General features: G+C 29.7%; 1 protein-coding gene across 4 annotated transcripts in view; it reads right to left on the bottom strand.

Annotated features, from left to right (window-relative positions):
* The window catches only part of LOC113549486 (sodium channel protein para-like), a 62,363-nt gene that overhangs the window by 2,243 nt on the left and 40,278 nt on the right, over positions 1 to 19,842 (bottom strand). Inside the window, exons 2-21 of one of the 4 annotated variants that reach the window (XM_026950807.1) lie at positions 13,618 to 13,711; positions 13,191 to 13,419; positions 12,908 to 12,940; positions 10,160 to 10,315; positions 9,736 to 9,941; positions 9,136 to 9,264; positions 8,446 to 8,537; positions 8,109 to 8,321; positions 7,972 to 8,038; positions 7,759 to 7,903; positions 7,417 to 7,581; positions 7,067 to 7,348; positions 6,536 to 6,679; positions 5,828 to 6,076; positions 5,630 to 5,726; positions 5,198 to 5,266; positions 1,135 to 1,442; positions 828 to 1,001; positions 582 to 744; positions 326 to 513 (exon numbers count right to left, since the gene is read on the bottom strand). In XM_026950807.1, coding sequence (XP_026806608.1) covers positions 326 to 513; positions 582 to 744; positions 828 to 1,001; positions 1,135 to 1,442; positions 5,198 to 5,266; positions 5,630 to 5,726; positions 5,828 to 6,076; positions 6,536 to 6,679; positions 7,067 to 7,348; positions 7,417 to 7,581; positions 7,759 to 7,903; positions 7,972 to 8,038; positions 8,109 to 8,321; positions 8,446 to 8,537; positions 9,136 to 9,264; positions 9,736 to 9,941; positions 10,160 to 10,315; positions 12,908 to 12,940; positions 13,191 to 13,343 — 3,033 coding nt within the window. In that variant the 5' untranslated portion in view covers positions 13,344 to 13,419; positions 13,618 to 13,711. Of the gene's footprint in view, positions 1 to 325; positions 514 to 581; positions 745 to 827; positions 1,002 to 1,134; positions 1,443 to 5,197; positions 5,267 to 5,629; positions 5,727 to 5,827; positions 6,077 to 6,535; positions 6,680 to 7,066; positions 7,349 to 7,416; positions 7,582 to 7,758; positions 7,904 to 7,971; positions 8,039 to 8,108; positions 8,322 to 8,445; positions 8,538 to 9,135; positions 9,265 to 9,735; positions 9,942 to 10,159; positions 10,316 to 12,907; positions 12,941 to 13,190; positions 13,420 to 13,617; positions 13,712 to 19,842 lie in introns of those variants that run through there. The other 3 variants (XM_026950809.1, XM_026950810.1, XM_026950811.1) reach the window with 3 other exon arrangements.

The following is a 19,842-nucleotide window of genomic DNA, read 5'->3' as shown; positions in this document are numbered from 1 at the left end:
TTTGCAAAGTATAATGGGAAAAATTAAATTATGAATATTTATTTTATACGATTATCTTACAAATATAATTTATTAAATTTTTATAACGATCAAAAATGATTTTCAATTTTACATATAATTGGGACGGTAATAAAAATATGCACATTAGAGACATAACACGGTTGACGAATGAGAATGGATGATGGTTGTAGACTCTAGAGAGTAATGATAACACCCTTAAAATCCTAAAAAAATTACTACCTACCTCGCCATTTGTATCTTAATGTTACTTTAAATACTTCCCCTGAGTAAAACATATTTATGTTTTGTAAGTAATTATACATACCACAAGGTTACCGATAACAACGGTAGCCAAGAAGAATGGTATACAGGTTGGTTCTCCGACGTGTAAGCAGTCCCACATAGATTCGATCCATTCACCACATAACACGCGAAATACTATCATAAACGAGTGCAAAAAATCGGTGAAGTTCCACCGGGGAAGCTCGTGGTCTTTGAATAGATACATTTTTTCTGTGAAAAAATATAATTTAATTCGTATTTTTTTTTTTATTTGTGTGTTTGATAACATTGTAGATTACCTGTGTAGTTTTTTCCAAATAACTGCATACCCATAACGGCAAATATAAATATGATTATGCACAACACAAACGTAAGGTTACCCAAAGCACCAATGGTTCGGCCCATAATTGATATTAAAAGATTCAGTGTGGGCCAAGATTTCGCCAACTTAAATACTCGAAGCTATAGTTAAATATTTCAAATAATTAGTTAAATGCGACTTTATTTTACCGCATAGTGACCATTAGGAGTTAACAAATACTCACCAAACGAAATGAACGTAATACGGATAATCCTTGGTAACCCGCGGAGAGCAGTTCTACTACGGAAAGAATTACGATGATGAAGTCGAAAATGTTCCAGCCCATTTGGAAGTAATATTTAGGACTCATAGCCATCAGTTTCAGTGCTGCTTCGACGCCGAATGTCGCGCTAAAAAACTGTAAGCGCATTCGGTAATAGTAGAAAATTCAATATAAAATTAAGTAAATACAATATATTTTTCGGCCGTTTAATGTTAATTTTCAACCATAGGTAGGTATTGTATTATTAATGCCATGTTGTCATACTTACAACGTTAGCCTTATTGAGGATGAAATCCAATTTCGGATCCATTTCATGATGATCGAGCGCCATGAATAACGTGTTCACTACAATACACAGGGTGATGTAGAGTTCGACGAATGGGTCGAACACTATGAACGCGAGTCCTTGTTGAAACTTGAGCCACGGCCATCCACAGTCCCACACACAGAATGTGTCGATGAATTTCAATAACCATACTTGGAACTTTTCACGAAAAGTGGGTTCCTCGTCTTCTTCCTCTTCATCTTCTCCATCTACCGCATCTTCATCTGTTGGAAACACGTACACCGTGGACACTGTACCCCATGCACCCACGAGAGTACCCCCCGTATTACTATTAATATAACATACATTTACTATCTCAGCACTTTTTTGTTTTAAATGTTTATAAAATATTAATCCATCATAATTCAAAGTATAATAATTTATTTTACCATTTTCATATTTACATATTTTATTCAAGAGTCTGTAAAAAAAAAAAATGTATTAAATCCACACTATCTTTTAAAATTATAAAAGTAACCAAATTCAAATTTTATTTGAAAACCTCCGAAAACAACTATGATTGTGTTTTCTTTGAACTCTAATCTAAAGGCTTTATAACATAATAATTTATACATAATTTTTCATTTAAGAATATAAAATAATAAATAATCAGAAAAGGTGATATAAATTCAAAAAAATTCTATTGTAATTTTTATAATATTATAATTATAATAAAAATGCATCTATTTTACGTTCATAGACAATATGACTAGGCTTTTTTCGCAGAGGCAGCATTTAATGTCCACTGCCATTAAAATGTTCACTGTCTTAATTTTTAAAATCAGTATGGGCAGAAGATGTGAGAGAGAATTATTTATCCTCAAGCTGGAAGGTGAATTAGTAACAATAATTTTATTATAAATATGTATTTTTTTTTTACATAAGGCTTTCGTGTAATAATTGTCAGTGAAAAAAATGTCGAATGTATTACTTAATCAGTAGTACCACCCAATTTATATTAAAATTTTTAATACCAAAACAGATAGTGAAAATGTAGAACATATTATATTACCTAATAGTTATTGAAAAATATGCAAATTTTTTCGTGACTGTCGATCACGTGGCAGCGCTTTTAGAAAATGGCAGAGGAGGCACATGCAGCCTCTGCTTCACCGTAGTCACGCCTATGGTTACGCTTATAAAATACTTTAAATTTAGAAGACCCATTGTCAGAATAAGATATTATGAAATCAATGTAGCAGTTTTTTTGTATATCAAAACTTTTCTTATTCTTAAAAGGTATTCTAAAAATGTGAGACAAATTTTATTCTTAAAATCGTTTATATACAAGCGAATTATTAAAATAACATTAAATACAATTTGAAAAATTAATTTTCCTTCTAGTGATAAATATTGGTCAAAAATACGTGTAAAGTATAAAAAAAAAGTATTTAATTAATATTGAATTAAGTCCGCTTGATAAACTTATTTAATCTACAAGATTATTATTGTAATTTAAAAAATATAAGCTAATAAAATGTTAATAAATTGACATTAGTGCAATATTAAACATATATAATATTATAACCTCCAAGCGAATTTATATTTACTTAGGAAGTAAACATGTTTGGTTGCATAATGGTGTATATTAAAATATAACTATATATTTAATAATAAAATTATTTAGTATTTTATAATGGAATTATGAAATAAAGGTTACATTTTGTCCTTGGATTGTCGGTTCGTATTTCTATTAGTAAAATGACATAAACTCATGTAGTATCTTATATTTATAAATAGTATTTTTAATAAAATTATCTTTAGAGGAGCTATAATATATATTTTACAAAAGTTTTAAAATGTAGTATAAGTATATAAAAAAAAGAAGAAAAAACTATTGATTCTTTCAATTTGTTTAAGTGCAAAGTATTTTATTAAGCATTTAGGTTACAATTGTAAGAAATTAAAATTAAGTTATTCATAATGTAATTATCTGTAAATATGTTTGTGCTCTGATTTAAATTTTGAGTGTATGATAAACAAATTAATATGAATTTATTTATTAATTTTAAAACACTAACTTAAATTACCCATAATAAATTACGATATATATGTATGAACAATTATATTATGAAAATTAATTCATAGTATTCATCATGCTTAATATATATTGAAGATTTTATGACCTATATTCAAATTCACGAATACATATATGGGTATAGTATATAATTATTTTGTATACGTTTTATTACGTCATAAAATAAAAAGGTAAATGTGGATTTAATCATTAAACATTTGAAAATGTTCAGTGATTTACTGCTTCGTATTGATATTAAATATATTAAAAGTAAAAGTTTTAGATAGCTGAACTTGGCTTTTAAAATCATTTGTAAAAATATAATAATTTATACGTTGCTTATGTTATTTATCCTAATTGTATATATAATTGTTTCTAACTACAATACAAATATCTAAGTACTTTTAACAACAATTCAATTTTTCTAGTGATAACTATTGTTATTTGCAATCTACATATCAAATGTGATTAATAATATATTATAATACATAAAATAAGTAAAATCAAATATATTACGAAGCTTGATAAATAGCTAAATTAGTAAGCTAGATGTACCCAAATAAAATTAAAATGTACAAACTATAAGTACTACCAAAATGATATTTATATTTAAAAAAAAATACCAATCCACACCATATAATACTCCTTGATAATTAAAACAAATCGAACGTAATAATACGTTAAATATTAAAAATATGGCGGTTATTATATTTATCGTTCACGATATAAACTAACAATAATAATTTCACATTCACATAAATATTATTATGGTCGCAGACTCTTGGATCTTTATGTTTCATTTCGAGAAGGAGAAGAATTAAACGCCATATTATACTGTCATGCATAGACAAAAGTACTGATTAGCAATTATAGTTATATTAAGAGTAATAAATAGTAGAAACACATTTTGTCTAATAATAATAATAATAATAATAATAATAATAATGATTATATTGTACTGCACACATGTTCGTGTTTTTTTTCCTATTTTGGGCACGAAAAGGATACATAGATGTTCAGGGACGGTTAGGCGCTGTATCATTTTAGGTATCTAATTGTATCCATGATATGTATCTTAGATATTATGTTTTTTTCCTGTAACTTGTATTTTAAATATTTTTTAACGGTATTAGGTATCTTAAACTAAATATTTTTACTGTGCCAAATTACTTGATTTAAATGAAACTACTTTTGAATTAAGCAAAAATATGAATGTTTAATAAAAAATAAGTTTTTCATTTGTTGCATGTTATTTTATTGCAGATTTTAAAACAGGTTTAAAAACATTGGAACTTTGAAGTGTAAAGTACTTATTATGTAGAAAAAAAATTAATATTATTGAACGTAAATATATTGGTTATTTGTAGGCAATTTACGTATTGGTAATTGGTTTCACTATCTAGATTTTTGACAAAGATATTAAAATATTTAAAATATTATACATAATCACTTGTATAATATAAGTAAGTATAAATAACTAAGCTAAATTCTAATGATTTTAGAAATTTTACTTACTAAAAAAAGAAAAAAAAATTATATTGTATCTTAGATGCAGTATACATATAACCTATCTATCCTATCATAGTAAATACTGTTGTAAGTATTTAATATATTGTAGGAATGTTTATATTTTATTAAAGTAACATGTCCATTCCTAAAACAAGAAGAACCAATACAGAATGAAGTGTACTACGTCTAATGAAAGACAATTAATCGTGTCAACACAGATATTATGGTGTATGAGACTATATGAGCACATTTAACATGCAAATCTATACAGGGTGATAGCAATGTATTGTTTATACAGCGTTTTTTTTTTTTTTTTTTTATTGTCTTGAGAGATGTATTACGTTATCACAAATATGACGCGTAGGACATAAACATAAGACACAAGTAATTACATTATTATTATTATTACACACATTCAACAACGACAACAAAAACAACAAGAAGTATGTATAGATACGAATTTATTAGTTAAGCACATACCTGCTTTTTCACTACCCCTACTCTGACGTCCGGCTGCCTGTTCGATGATATCGTTCAACACCATCACGTCTAAAACAATATTGCATATAATTTAAGCATATTATTTTGATTATTGCACCGCTATCATCTCCGTACAGCGGTGGGTCTAGGAATGAACGAAAAGAGAGCTTAACTTTAAATATATAATTTATAAGTCGTAGAAGCATTAATCAAATATGTATATAGTTTAAAAAAAAAGATAAACCACAAATAAACATTTAAAACATAATATTTACGGTTTGATAATAGACTATAACACAACAGGTTATGACACATTATCTAACGATTTAACGGCTTTGTGTGGTCGTCATTAGATGAATAATTTAATATCCACGTAATAATAATAATAATAATAATATACAGCACATAGATATTTGGACGCAATCGGTTTACCTCTCATGTCGACAACCGTGTGTTTTTGTGAATCGTTATAACCGCACTCGTCCACTTTTTGTTTCGATTTGGACATGGAACTCGAATCGTAATCATCCTGAAATCCCAGTGCGATCAGTTAGTATCTAAATAATAGTGGGTATGGGACATGGATACGTATGTCTGCGTATCACTATTACTACTGTCTGGATGCCTTACGTCTCGGTGGTATCTTTGATCAGATGGATTGAAATAGTTTCTGGCTGACCTCGACCTCAGCTGCCTCTCTTTGGTCATGGGTGGTTTGAACAGATCCGCATGCGACGTATACGTAATTCGGGACGTGTGTGACGTGTAACTGCTGTGCCTCGAACCGAAGTTCGCGTATGACACGGGTACGATGATGGCTCCATTCTCCTCGCTCATGGGCGTCACTGCGTTTGAGTCGTCAGCATACGGTAAATGTTCCTGAAAGTTTCAAGCACGTGTTTAGAATTTTTGTTCGGGGGAGGGGGGGAAGCTTACAAATTTCCATATTGTTCCTTACACACTAATACGCAATTACCACTAATTCAACTTTAACGACATCGATAGTTGTCAATTATTTAGATATTACCGATCAAAGGAGACGGTTTACGACCATCCGACTTAATTACCTAACCGCTAGTTTATAAATCTAAAAATAATGTTTAATGAAATAATCGATCGGCGATTGCCCCAATCATTTACAATTTATAATCTGTATAAAATCGAGTAACACGATTAGGAGAATAAAAACATTATTCTTGTAATATATTTGTGACAATAAGTGTAAGGGGACTTTGTCCGCGCAGGTGTATCATGGGGCCTAATTCGTTTTGTGTGTGTGTTCAGACAACGCAGGTTCGAGACGACGTGCTAGAGTTTGAGACTATCTTTCGCACTTACCTCCGCGTCGAGTAACGTGTTTAAGACCAACGGCTTGGTATCCGCTCCGGTGAACCTTGGTCTACCGTTCCGGTGTGACAGTTGGTGACTGCCCCGCGACGCCCGTCGGATGTTGAACGGCGATCCCGGCAGGCTGAGACTTGCCTGGAATCAAAACGAAACGTGACAGATGTTCCGGAAAAAAATTGCGACCGTACATAACTGTAGTGCTGGGAAAAAACTCTATTGTTAAAAGATGAACAGAGTTTATGAAGATTAGATGTACATATTATTTAAAAATAATGGATTTCAACAAATAATATGTCGGTTGTATATATTATTAATATTTAACATTTATTTCTCGTGTCGTTACTAAAGGATTATGACTTATAATTTATAAGACTATACCTACCTGTACTTATATTATTTTTGTTAAATTAAATAACGTTGGACATTTAGACATTTAAGAAAAAATACTTGTAAGTAATAGTGATTTAAATTTCGTAATTGAGTTTTTTCCCAACACGACCCTGAGTCGTGCACGAGGCGTACTTTTCTTGTTTTGCCACTCTGCCTGTCCACACTCCCGGTGTCCGAATGTTTGTCGTGGCTCGTGATCGACACCGACCGCAGACTCATTTTCTCTCTATGATGATCGTTGCCAATCCCTCGGTCTTGGCCATCGGCAAACATATTGTCGTAGCTTTGGCACGAAAAGTCCGAAGGCGATTTCGGATGTTGGGTGACGTGCCGCGCTCTCTCCGCACGTTCCGCCACTCTTTCCTCGTGAGCTTGCCTCCGGACCTCCCTGTCTTTAGCCGCTTGTTCCGCTTCCTGCACGTTATACAAAACTCGTTAATTATTACACGTTAGGGCGTTCAGTTCGATCGTGAACAACTCACCCTGATCGCTTCTTCTTCGGCTGCCTCTTCTTCTTCAGCTTTTTTCTGCAACTCGTCGTATGACATTGCTACGATGGCTAATATCAAATTGACAAGATAAAACGAACCGAGAAATATAATCACAATGAAGAAGAACATATGCCATGGCCCGGCTGCTCTTAACACCTAGATATGAACATTATACAACTTTTTAGACAAAACAAACCAAGTATGATATAATCATAATAATAATCATAAATATTTACATAAAATGTATAGTATAAACAAATATTAATTTTAACTTTTAAATTATAATACGAGTCATATATGAACAAATATATATAGTCTGCCAACATCAAGTACCTGTTGGTATAATGCTTCCCAGTTGTCTTGAGTCATTAATCTAAAAGCCGATAGTAAAGCCCATGCAAATGTATCAAAACTTGTGTATCCATAATTAGGATTTATTCCAAAGCCTTGGATACACATATAACCTTCCTTGCATTGACTAAAACAAAAAATAAATAAATTATAATTGTAATCAAAACATACATATCTATTATAACGTATACTCACCCAGCGCCTGTACCATTCCCGCATAATGGATACTCATCTGGTTCTTCTTCACCAGGTTGCCAATTCGCTGTATTACACGAATACAGTTATAGTTATTACATTGTACTTATATAAATAACGAAAATATGTTTACATACATGAATTCGACATGAACGCAAACCAATTTTCATTGGTTAAATTTCCGGCTGAGCCGTCAGTAGGAAAATATTTTATACATTTTTGTGTTAACACGCCCATATAAATTTGTAATCCCAGTAATGCGAACACAGATAGTGAAAATATTGTTAATATTATGACATCCCTGAGGTTTTTCACGGATTCTATCACAGCTCCAACGATAGTCTTTAATCCTAAAAAAAATAAATCATCCAAATTTTACATATTTATCTCTTAATAAAAACCAATGTTAACAATATCAATATAAGGCCAAAAAACATATTAGTATAGCATATAATTATATCGTTTTATATTTACCAGGCACAATGGCTACAGTTTTGAGCGCTCGCAGTACTCGAAATGTTCGAAGAACCGCTAAATTTCCAAGTTCTATACCCATAGTAACGTAACTGAAAATTACAATATTTAACTACACATGCTATAATTAAGTTATTATAATGTACTAGTTAATATTTGGATACCGATAGTCCACAAAATATTTAAACCTACCTTCTAAAACAAAGGGCTATACACTAAGTATACTAGTTAAATAATAATATATACTATATGTATGTAAATATAATATATATATAAACATATATATTTTAATATGGCTATGTTTAATTTAAAACCCGATTCTAAATAGTATCAGCTATAGGTCTAAATTCCGAGTAAAAACGATTACACTAAACTATAAACAAAATATATATATATTTTGAAATTCGATACAAAAACAATAATAATGTACCGATAAATACGTCTATTAACATCAATAACATAGGTAGGTACGTAAAATAAAACAAAAAAGTAATTTCCCATTTACGATAATTTTATTATTATTATTTTTTTTTTTTTGAAAGTGAATAAACCCAAATTTGATTTTATAGCACCCTGCTAACCTTAACCCTTTCCCTCTTCCACCATCAAAACAAAATACATTATGTCTTCAATTGTGGTTATATCGCCCTAATAACGGTAGGTATCTACAAATCTACTTCTACTACTCACGCTAATGCAATAACAATGAAGTCTAGCCAATTCCATGCATCTCTAAGATAGGTGAAGTGTTCTAATATGAAACCTCGGGCCATTACTTTCACAGCCGATTCGAATGTGTAGATGCCGGTAAATATTACTCTGGAAACGATTAGATTACAATATGAAACATAAATTATAAAAATCAATAATCATCCTAACTCTACATACACATAATAACACTATCCTCAACAATTTACCAAGTTCGCTAGCGATCTAGTATGTATAAGCTAAGACTCACTAACGTATAATAATAATAATAATAATAATAATAATAATAATAATAATCATTAGTTATATAAATTTTGGTAAGTTCTAATAAAATATAATATAAACCTAAGGTTGAATAAGAATATAAATTGGAACATAATATAATGTGTGAACGTTATAGATATTATTATAGGATATAATAACAATAACAATAATAGTAATAATAACAATAATAATAATAATAATGACAATAACAATAACAGTAATAATACAAATAAAATAAAAACAAAAACAAAATTTTAACAAATAGACAGTAAAATTTACAAAAAAAAAAAAATGTTTTATTATTATTGATCGACTTACTCAGACGCTTCAATAGTCGGAGTTGGGGGCATTATCATGAACACACAGTTTGTAAGTATAGTAGTGATGATTGTTACAGAAAATATCGGGTGGACTAATATGTAAATAGCCACCCGGCGGATAGGGTTGAAGGGATCGAGAGCCCAGAGGCCATCGGTGGCGCTGAACCTGAAGATATCTTTTCCTTTGCTAATTACTACAAAAGTCTGCGAAAACAAAAACAACAAAATGATGGACGGTTGTTTTTGCCATGTCATAGGCAACACCATAATAGTATTATTAAATGTTCATGACATCATATATATGTATATTATGTAAGGACGAGCGTCCGCTCTGCCACTGTCGTCACCACCGCTGCCCGAGACCGCGAATGGACTTCCGCAGCGGTGAAGACCATGGTGGCGTAAACCCGGGCCGTGCTTACTTTTTGATTGTGATAGTAAGGGTCGATATCCTCGAGCGGTACGGACGCTAATTCCGGTGGGAACGTGCCGACCAAACGGACCGGCAGTGGAGCTCCTTGTTCCAGAGTCGCGTCCGGCTGGGGACCTTCATCTTCGTCCTCGTCCTCATACCGAACCTGTTAACAATAGAGTTGTACGACTAACCGAGTTTACGCGAAATCATCGGCGAGTTTCGTCAGTGAAACTCGATCAAACGATGTTCGCATACACGACTATATCGATATTATAATATAGTATGATACTATTTATGATGAAAACAAAATCATACTATAAGATTACAAATTATACGACGATGAAGCAGCTATTATATACTATTTGTTGTTTTAGCGTGTTATATTATAATATTTAATGATAAGTATTGTGGACACTTATGTTACAGATCAAAGGCTAAAAAACTGGGGATGGGGTGTTTAGGGTTCGTCTGGGTGGTCCCATGCCACCGAATTTAATTTTTGCAACCACCTAAAAATAATTATAATTATTCTGTATACTTTATACACTTGACGACGTCAAAATTCTAGACGCCACCTACTCTCTTGCCTTAATATGCGTAATATTATAATATTTGTTAACTACAACAACCATTGATATAGACTATGATGTGTTTTAACGTATAATGTTTCTTGGACGATGTATTATCCACCTAATTAAGTGTACATTTTTTTTAAATATAATTTTAATGTGTTTCTCTGTTAAGTATAATTTTGCACGATTATTATAATCGATAATTACTCTATAGTTTATTATATTATGTCAACAATTGTTTAATAGTATTATCTACGCAAACGTCTCTATCAAAACGACAATCGCTTGTGTATTGGCATAGTTCATAGGTACACGGGGTTTTTTTTATAGAATATTTTGTAACGTTTAACATTTAAAAACGATGTAAATAACTTGGTGGTAGGTATGGTATTAATTATATTTTCTAAGCACGCGCGTGTATGTGAATATGGACAGTCCAACGATCGCAATTCACAATGCATTTTGACGTTATAATTACGTGCATCGTGTTGGTGGCATATATTTCAAATGATTTTACCGATTCGATACGACAAAGTTTTATCATGTTAAGTTGCACTACATTGTGTTCGACCACAATGTGAACGCAAATTGTCACGTCATCACCTGGTACACCATAGTACACCGGATCGGCATACAATACAATGCGTTTCTATTATTACGGCACAGACCACAATCGTAGTCCACGCATTTAAGTTATTAAAGGTCGTGAACATTTTTCCATCGTGAATTAGTCAATCGATTTAATGTAACTATTAATTAAACGTGTTTTTTATTCGTTGTAAAATTTTTCGGAAAGGTTAGCATTATTTTGTAATACAGAAAATTAAAAAAAAAAACCAACATTTTTCCTAGAACGAATGATAAGTAACAAAATGTTTTGTTTTCATACAAAAAACAAAACATCAAGAAGTCTGTTTAACCGTCAAATTATCTGCATAAATCTTTACATTAAGTTGTATTATGAAAGTTAATGAAAATAATTTAAACAAAAGTCATATTATTCGTGTACATTGTACAGTAAACTTATGTTGTTATTAGTTTTTCTTATGTATTAGTTAGCTATAAAAACTCTTTAAAGATGAATTTAATTGCAACAGTAATATGAGTATGGAGATAGAATCAATCATGCATTCATTTCATGTGAGTTATATTTGTTATCAAAGTATGTAACTCTGTTCAATGTTTATTATAATGTTTATTTACAGAGAAAATAAATTAAATACCTATAATTTTATGATTATCGTTAAAATGTGTTAGTCGATATTATTTAGCAAACGAAAATAAAACCTATAAATATGTGTACGAATAAAACATAATGTATATATATTTTATGCAATTCAATTGATTATGACTGTAATATGGTTTTGAAATGGCAGGGAATTTCGACATTTGTTCAAAGACCTTAAAAAGTAAATTAAATTAGTAGGTATCTATTATTAAGTTTATAGGTAGTTACTATTTGCTTTTAAATGTTTTGATACTTTTCTTAGTCAGATGATTAGGTATTCCGATAATAAACATTTAATATGGTCCAACCAGAACGCATTTATGGTTATTCCTTGATCATTTTATTAATCAAGTTTAATTAATCAGCTGAATTAATGATAATTATTACGGCGTTTTAGTGTAATGTTACTATATAATAATACAGCTCATTCCTTTTATTTCGAAAGTGCTAACTTGCGTTTAGTCTAGCGAAAACTATTCTAGAAACTACTATAACTATGTATATATATATATATATATATATATGCGCACCTTAATAAATTACAATAACTACTTTAATATTATATTACAGACCTAACTAAATGTACATTACAGTATAATATAGGCATGTATCAATATATTTAAATGTATAAATCTTTTATAAAAAAATTTTTGTTTGTTAAGCTCATGGTCATGACTCATGATGCTATGTATAATTATTACTTTGACATTATATGGTATGTGATACTAAGAATTCGTGTGATAACATGCTTTTGTACATTTGCTAAAAATATTAAGTAGGTAGCGAATAAATTGGTACGTATTATGTACATGGTAATAATATAATAATAATATGTATAATGTATATAATATGTACATATTATGTATCATAAGATATGAATAATGTATGAATTCTACCCTAGTTTGTGGCCTAATTATAAATATATTTCCTCTATTTTTTTTTTCTACTTGCTTACGTCTTTATTTTTATTTCTCTTCCATGGCAAGGGCTGTTGTCAAATAATAAAACAAACAACATTAATATTAGATCGTTTCCAGAACTTGGCACAGATAAACACTAGTTCCGTCTTAAATTCCACATTTAAATCACATTTAAAGCTAATTGTAGTTTTATTTTGGACGTCAAAAAGTGTTCGGCTATAAATTATGCTTCCAAAAATATGGTAGTAGGGTTAAAATTTAACGACGAGAACGTGGGATGGACTCCGGCCGATTTGGCCAGAGTTCAACCAAACTCACCTCCCCTTCAGCTCTTTTTTCCTCAAGTTCTTTCTGTTTAGCATGATCTTCAGCTATACGCTGTTCGATGGCCCTCAGTGATTCGCGGGTGAACGGACGGAATAGGCTTTTTTCTTCACTGGAGAATGAAGAATCGGTGTCAGCAATGGACATGGTCGAGTGCACCTCTTATACCCTCGTCGGCCTGCCCCCTCCGGACTGCTGGAGAGGGCTCAAGCACGTTAACCCTCTAAAATTATAATACAAAGTGATTAAATCAATACTTAACTGACAATGTTTTAATTGTGTAGTAAAATATATAGTTTACGACCCAAATACAAACTAGTTATCTGTCATTAATTATGAAAATAGTGTTTAATCAATGCATAAGTTATATTTCTTTAATTTTCCTTTTTGCATTGTTATTATAGGATATTATAATATTTACCTCTCGTCCATCCGGAAAATGGCACCTGTGGCGCTCTATTTTGGATACATCCCTTAAACAAGACAGTTTGAGCAGGGTTTGTACACTTAATAATCTGAAAATACCAACAAATTTAAATTAAATCATAATATAATGTATTATATGATTTACGAGGATTTAACTGAAATTATTATTTAAAAGTTAAGTATAACATTAGGGGTTTAATGTTTTACTATAAATTATATAGTAGTACACTATATAATATTTTTGATATATTATTTGTAACGAATCATAGTAACATTTAAACTTTGTAAAAGTATACCATAGATTTTGGTTTAATAATGGTTATTAAACACAAACATTTAAATTAAATCCGTTAAAATGCTTTTACTTAATGTTATATATTTCAAAAATAACACATTATAAGATGACAAATATAGGAGCGGGCTGTGTTCAATTGCATAAGTTCTGGCAAAACGTAGCAAATAACATCGATTTCTATTCGGCTGAACCCTGCAGTATCATAACAGTAGCAGAAGGAATATAAAACGACGATAGTATACCGAGTAAAAAAAAGGAAACCGTGAAAGAAAAAGTAGAGAGAATTATAAGGGAAGCCATAGAGGAAGAGAGAAGTGTTGGTGGCGGAAAAGGAGAGATATACAGTCAAATTTAAAAAGAAAGAGAGAGAAAGAGGCTGTTGACCTGAAACTCTCCAAGGTCTCGCCTAAACCAAGTACTTTATCCGCATACGTAATTATTGTGTTATATACAAAAAACGTCACAACACCCAATTTTAAATTTTATGACATGATGTCGTTCGAAAGTCTTGAGAATAATGTCTTGTCTGTTGAAGTGAGCGAGTAAAAAATGATCACTAGCTGTTTAGCATATCTTTGAAATGTCTATAGGTTAAGGTTAATATATACGTGTATACTTTATAACTAATATACATAGGTAATTATATTGAGTAAGAGTAATTATTTGCAATAACAATAATTTTTTTTGCAAAATGTAATACAATGCAGACAAAAAACTAAAATATAATTTCACAAACGGAATTTCCTCAAATTATTATTATTACTGAGTAGGTTAAGGATCTAATATTATTATAATAATATAGTAAAGAAATGTATCTTATTATCGTAGTTTTTATAGACGCACAGTATTGTATATGCTTTTACTACGAATATTATACATCAAAAGACAAAATCAATTATCATACTACTAATAATAATAATTATTAAACATTTAATCGATCTCGTAGCAAACGTATAGTTCCATAATATTTGTCGGTCTAAATGTACCCATAGGAATCGTTGTCACTTTCATGAAAACAACTCTGTATGCTCTAGGTGTACGACAAACGAACCGATAACAATAAAGTACTTCTCCTAGCTCAAGAATTGTACGGATAAAATATACTCTCGTATGTACATCATAACAATACATTTAGAGGTACGTTATTTATAAATGTATATATACATATATACATGTATGCATCTACTCTGGAGCGAATTTAATATTATGTATTTTCTAAAATGTTTATTGATTATTTCTTACAGTTTTATTACATTTCTAAGGTTAGTTGAAGAGGGCGTGAGTACTTGCGGGTATAAACAATTGGCTTTGTCCCTGCGCACTCGAATTATGCGTTACAAAAGTGTTATGCTAAGTGAATATTTCATTGCGAGCTTTATCATTTGTTTTGAGAGGATATAAAACATATTGATATGGGACGACTACACATGTGTTTTTTTTTATTTTTACCTTTTTTGTACAATCCATTCAATATCGAATGTGTTCATGCTAAATACACAACATATGCGATGCTCTTAATAAATCCAAACCACTATAATTTGATAGTATTGATATAATATTTCTGTAAGAAGTACGGCTGGAGATATGTTTAAAACTTATAAATTATATTATTGATTGAACACACAAATAATGTAAAAAACTATTGCATAAATGCATTAGTATAAATATCAACTATGGGATATAATATAAACATAAAACAAAAAAAAAAAAAAGAAATAGCAATAATAATAGTTTTTAGGACAAATATACAATATAACGAAGTGTGTTCTTATTATTTTTCTATTGTAAAGTTTTTCACGAGTAAAAGAAAAATCGTTAATACAACAGATGAATTATTACATAAACTACAGAGGAAAATGAGTACAATGTATATATGTATATCATACATCGTATTTCCACAGGCTACTAAATTCAAAACTAAAAGCACATTATGGCAATATATTTTCAATACAATTTATGATCTAATGATGAGTTTTATTTCATACAGTACAACAAGATAATTTTTATAAGAAAATATTAATTTTTTTATATATATGCATTGTTAAATTATTCCAGAACATTTTATATTCAGAGTAGAGCGATGAATGTATTCATTTTACGATGATTTGTGTTTTTTAATGTCTGTCATCACCTTATGTAACAGTGAAAATTACTCAATCTCTAACTCAATATATCTTCTAATAAAAAAGTGAATACGGAGATATTAAAATCACAAAGTTTTCCAATACTTTTTATAACAATTGGAATAACATTATTCTGCACACAGTATTACATTAAAAACCTCGACTTTTTTGGAACTATTTATAATATGTTGCTAAAAATATATAAACTTGACAAAAACTTGAAAATATAGTAAAAAATCTTAAATAAGTTGTTTTTTATTGGTATATTTAAACATACATAATATGAATGAATTTTTTTACAATTATATGTAATTCAAATGTTGAAAAAATTTATCAAAATCACAATTATTATGTACCTAGTTAAAAAATAATATTTTTAATATTTGTATAGTTAAGTCTAAAAAATGAATAGTTACGAAGTTGTTATTGAAACAAAAAATAATTTTTTTATAGATATTAAATATAAATTTTATGAAAATTCGATATTTAAATAAAGAATAATTATACAGATTTTTTTGTTCAAAAATATTATTTGTCGCATTCAAATATTTATTGTACGCAAAAGCATTTTTAAATATTTAGTATAATTTTAAACTATTTCCTGTTTATACCGAATAACGCTTGCCATATTATTAATAGTAAAATAAATTTAAGTTATAATAGCAATATCTTCTTTTTTTTCGTCCTTCTTGACTTTCGGGGGTCGGTTACACTGGTCCTACACTACATAGGGCTTTGCTCTCACTTTTACTTTACTCACACTAGCTATTTTCGTGTCATTTTCTATTCTGTCTATCCATCTTTTTTTTGGTCTTCCTCTCAATCTATATAATAGCAATATGAATATATTATAATAAAATATACATAGTAATATTGGCTGACAGACCATCTCCGCTCAAAATCGATTTTCGTATGCAATGATTTATCATTGGATTCAAATTTAACACATCCATTACAATAACCTATTTAATGATGAGATACACTTGACACTTTTTGCTCAAAAAAGCATATATCTACTTGCCCATTTTTTTTTTTTTATTATTATTTTTACTAATAAATAATAATTTTAATATTAGGGTGTTATAATATTATAGGTGATGTCTAGAACAAGATATTTTTAATTTTGTTGGAATTTAACGTAACATCAACTACAAGCATTATAAAAATTGTGTTAGATATTGTTGAAATAGAATTGTTTTAGAAATTAAATTAACTTCAAAATAAACTCATACAGTGAGAACAAAACATGTTTATACCATATTATTGACCATGTAACGACGTTTGTATTTTAATTATTTGAATTTCGAGGTGATCATACCCACATAAAATGTTGTCTTCACTTTACTAAATTGTAAGATTGTATAATATAAATATTTAATTTATTATTTCCATATTAAATTAATTGATATATTATCAAATTTTAATATAAGAATATTATCTAGGGTCTCTATATGAATATATGATATTTCATTTTTTAAGTAAGTTCTGAGTGTTTTGAAAAATTTAAATATTTATTACTATTTGAATGAACATTTCTGACTCGGTATTATATCTTAACCACACCCGGATTAGAGTAAAAAAAAACAACGTTCAATCGACATTATAATAGTATATTATTGATCGTGGGTGGTGAAAAAAAAGTTTCGTGTCAAGTATGAATTCAGCTACACATTATCGAAAGCGTCTATTCTAATGTACGTTTTACATACGGTCAAGGTAGACAGAGACCTTAAAACTTTTTGAACTTTTGTATTTTGACGATTTTCAGAAATTATTTCAATTTTTATATATTATTATTGCTTGTCTTTTTCCCTCACTTATTGCTATCTAAGTGATATAAATGCTTACGTATTTATGTTATTTATAGTATATAAATTATTGTGTACACGTAAATTAAACTATTCAAAATAATAGTGCTTATGAATGACAAATTTTCAGGATGTTTGAGAAATTTGGATATACGTGAATCACCTTTGACTCATAATCTGTTGTCAAAATTCCAGTGTATGATTAAAATAATGTATGGTATGGTGAACGATATTTCAGCAAAAAATATTTCAATTACCTATTCCCGAAGTTACTTATACACTTAACACTAAATTGATTGTCCAATTTTCCTACGTATAAAAATTAATGAAAAACATGACTTTTCAAACTAAAATTACAATGGTATATAACTGGATTTATAAAATGCGACTTTTGTCGGTATTATAATGTATCAATAGCACGCACCCTATAAGTACTGTATACATCGACAGCCTACGACGGAATTAAATTAAAAATCTATTATTATTTTTCAAATAGTAATATTTACGAAAAATGTTTACAGTAGAAATCTGATTCTCATTGTTTAATTAAAATATATAAACCGAACAGGGTTGCCATTCGTCTTAGAACCATTTCTTTCGCCACAGCGAAGACTTATTAGTTTTAATATTATATAGTTATCCCAGACGCACTGTGGTGGTTTATCCATTGTATCCAAAATAATATCGGGTTGCTTAATAATATGTCGAGTTTTCCGATAAAATATTATGTCATTGTAAAAATTCTACGACACGTCGATGGAGTCGTTTGAAAACATAAAGAACTAATAGCGGGTGAAGTTACTGCGAATACCTAGCAGCTTTATTGCACACAAGGCAACGTGTTTCTTACGAAAACCTCATGAACCCCAATTGTATTATAGTAACATTATATGGTACAGGTCACGCAAACCACTATGGTCGTCGCATTGCAGCTTCTCCCAACTTTCCAAATGAGGCATGCACGATTTGACGATTTTTTCTTTGTTTTTAACGAAAATAAAAACGCACCAAGAAAGTTATTTTTACCATGCGATTAAAATTATATAGATGGGGTGAAACATTTAAATACACTATTTCTCTTCCCCTCTTGATGTATATATATATATATATATATATATATATATATATATGTGCGTGTGTGTGTGTTATATAGGTATGTGTATATATATATATATAATATACACATATATATTTAGCATACAATATCTATATATTCTATGTACTATGGCACCACGAATTATTTTTATACCACCGTCGTATTTAACTTCAATAACGCGCCGAATATATTTCATTATACGTGCATCGCGTGCTCGTGTATCTAAACTGGCGGAATTGCATAAAAGTTCATCACTACGACGACAATAATAATGGGGTACCATTCAGCTGACGTATGTGTATTTTGTGTGTAGAGCAAAAAGGTAAGAAAAAAAATATCACAATAATGACGTAAAAAATACATAATACATTTTACGTATGTATGAATGTATGTATGTATGTATGTGTGGTGTTAATAACAAAGTTCTTGTATGTGAGCATGGGTTCTGAACAAATGTAAAGCTTTTAGTGAATTTGATATGTGGGTAGGTATTTTGTGCCGCTAAATGTAGGAATAGCGTAGAAGTTTGTCCGTGTATGTAAATTTAATTTTATCAACTCTTATGAAAAAAAAAAAACCAAAAATAAAAAAAGACTACCAAAATCTATGTATACCGTGTACAGTAGGTACACATTTTGTTTTTACATTGTTTCCTTCGATGACCTCATTTTGTTTTTTGAAAAATGGATAGGTATAAAATAGTCTGTTGCTGGATCATTACATTCTGTCAACGTTATTTATGAAATGTATTCACCTCACCCTACATGAAAAAAAACTTATTTACCTCAACTACGTATTGCTGTTGCGCGCACGTACGAAAAAAATACATTTTAATAAAATAAAAAGAACAACTCACCCAATGGAAAATTAGTTTACTGTAATTAAGTTTTATGTTTTA

This window comes from Rhopalosiphum maidis, chromosome 1 (assembly GCF_003676215.2).
Source record: "Rhopalosiphum maidis isolate BTI-1 chromosome 1, ASM367621v3, whole genome shotgun sequence".
NCBI classification, from domain to species: Eukaryota; Metazoa; Arthropoda; class Insecta; order Hemiptera; family Aphididae; genus Rhopalosiphum; species Rhopalosiphum maidis.
This window is presented reverse-complemented; position numbering and strand designations above follow the sequence as displayed.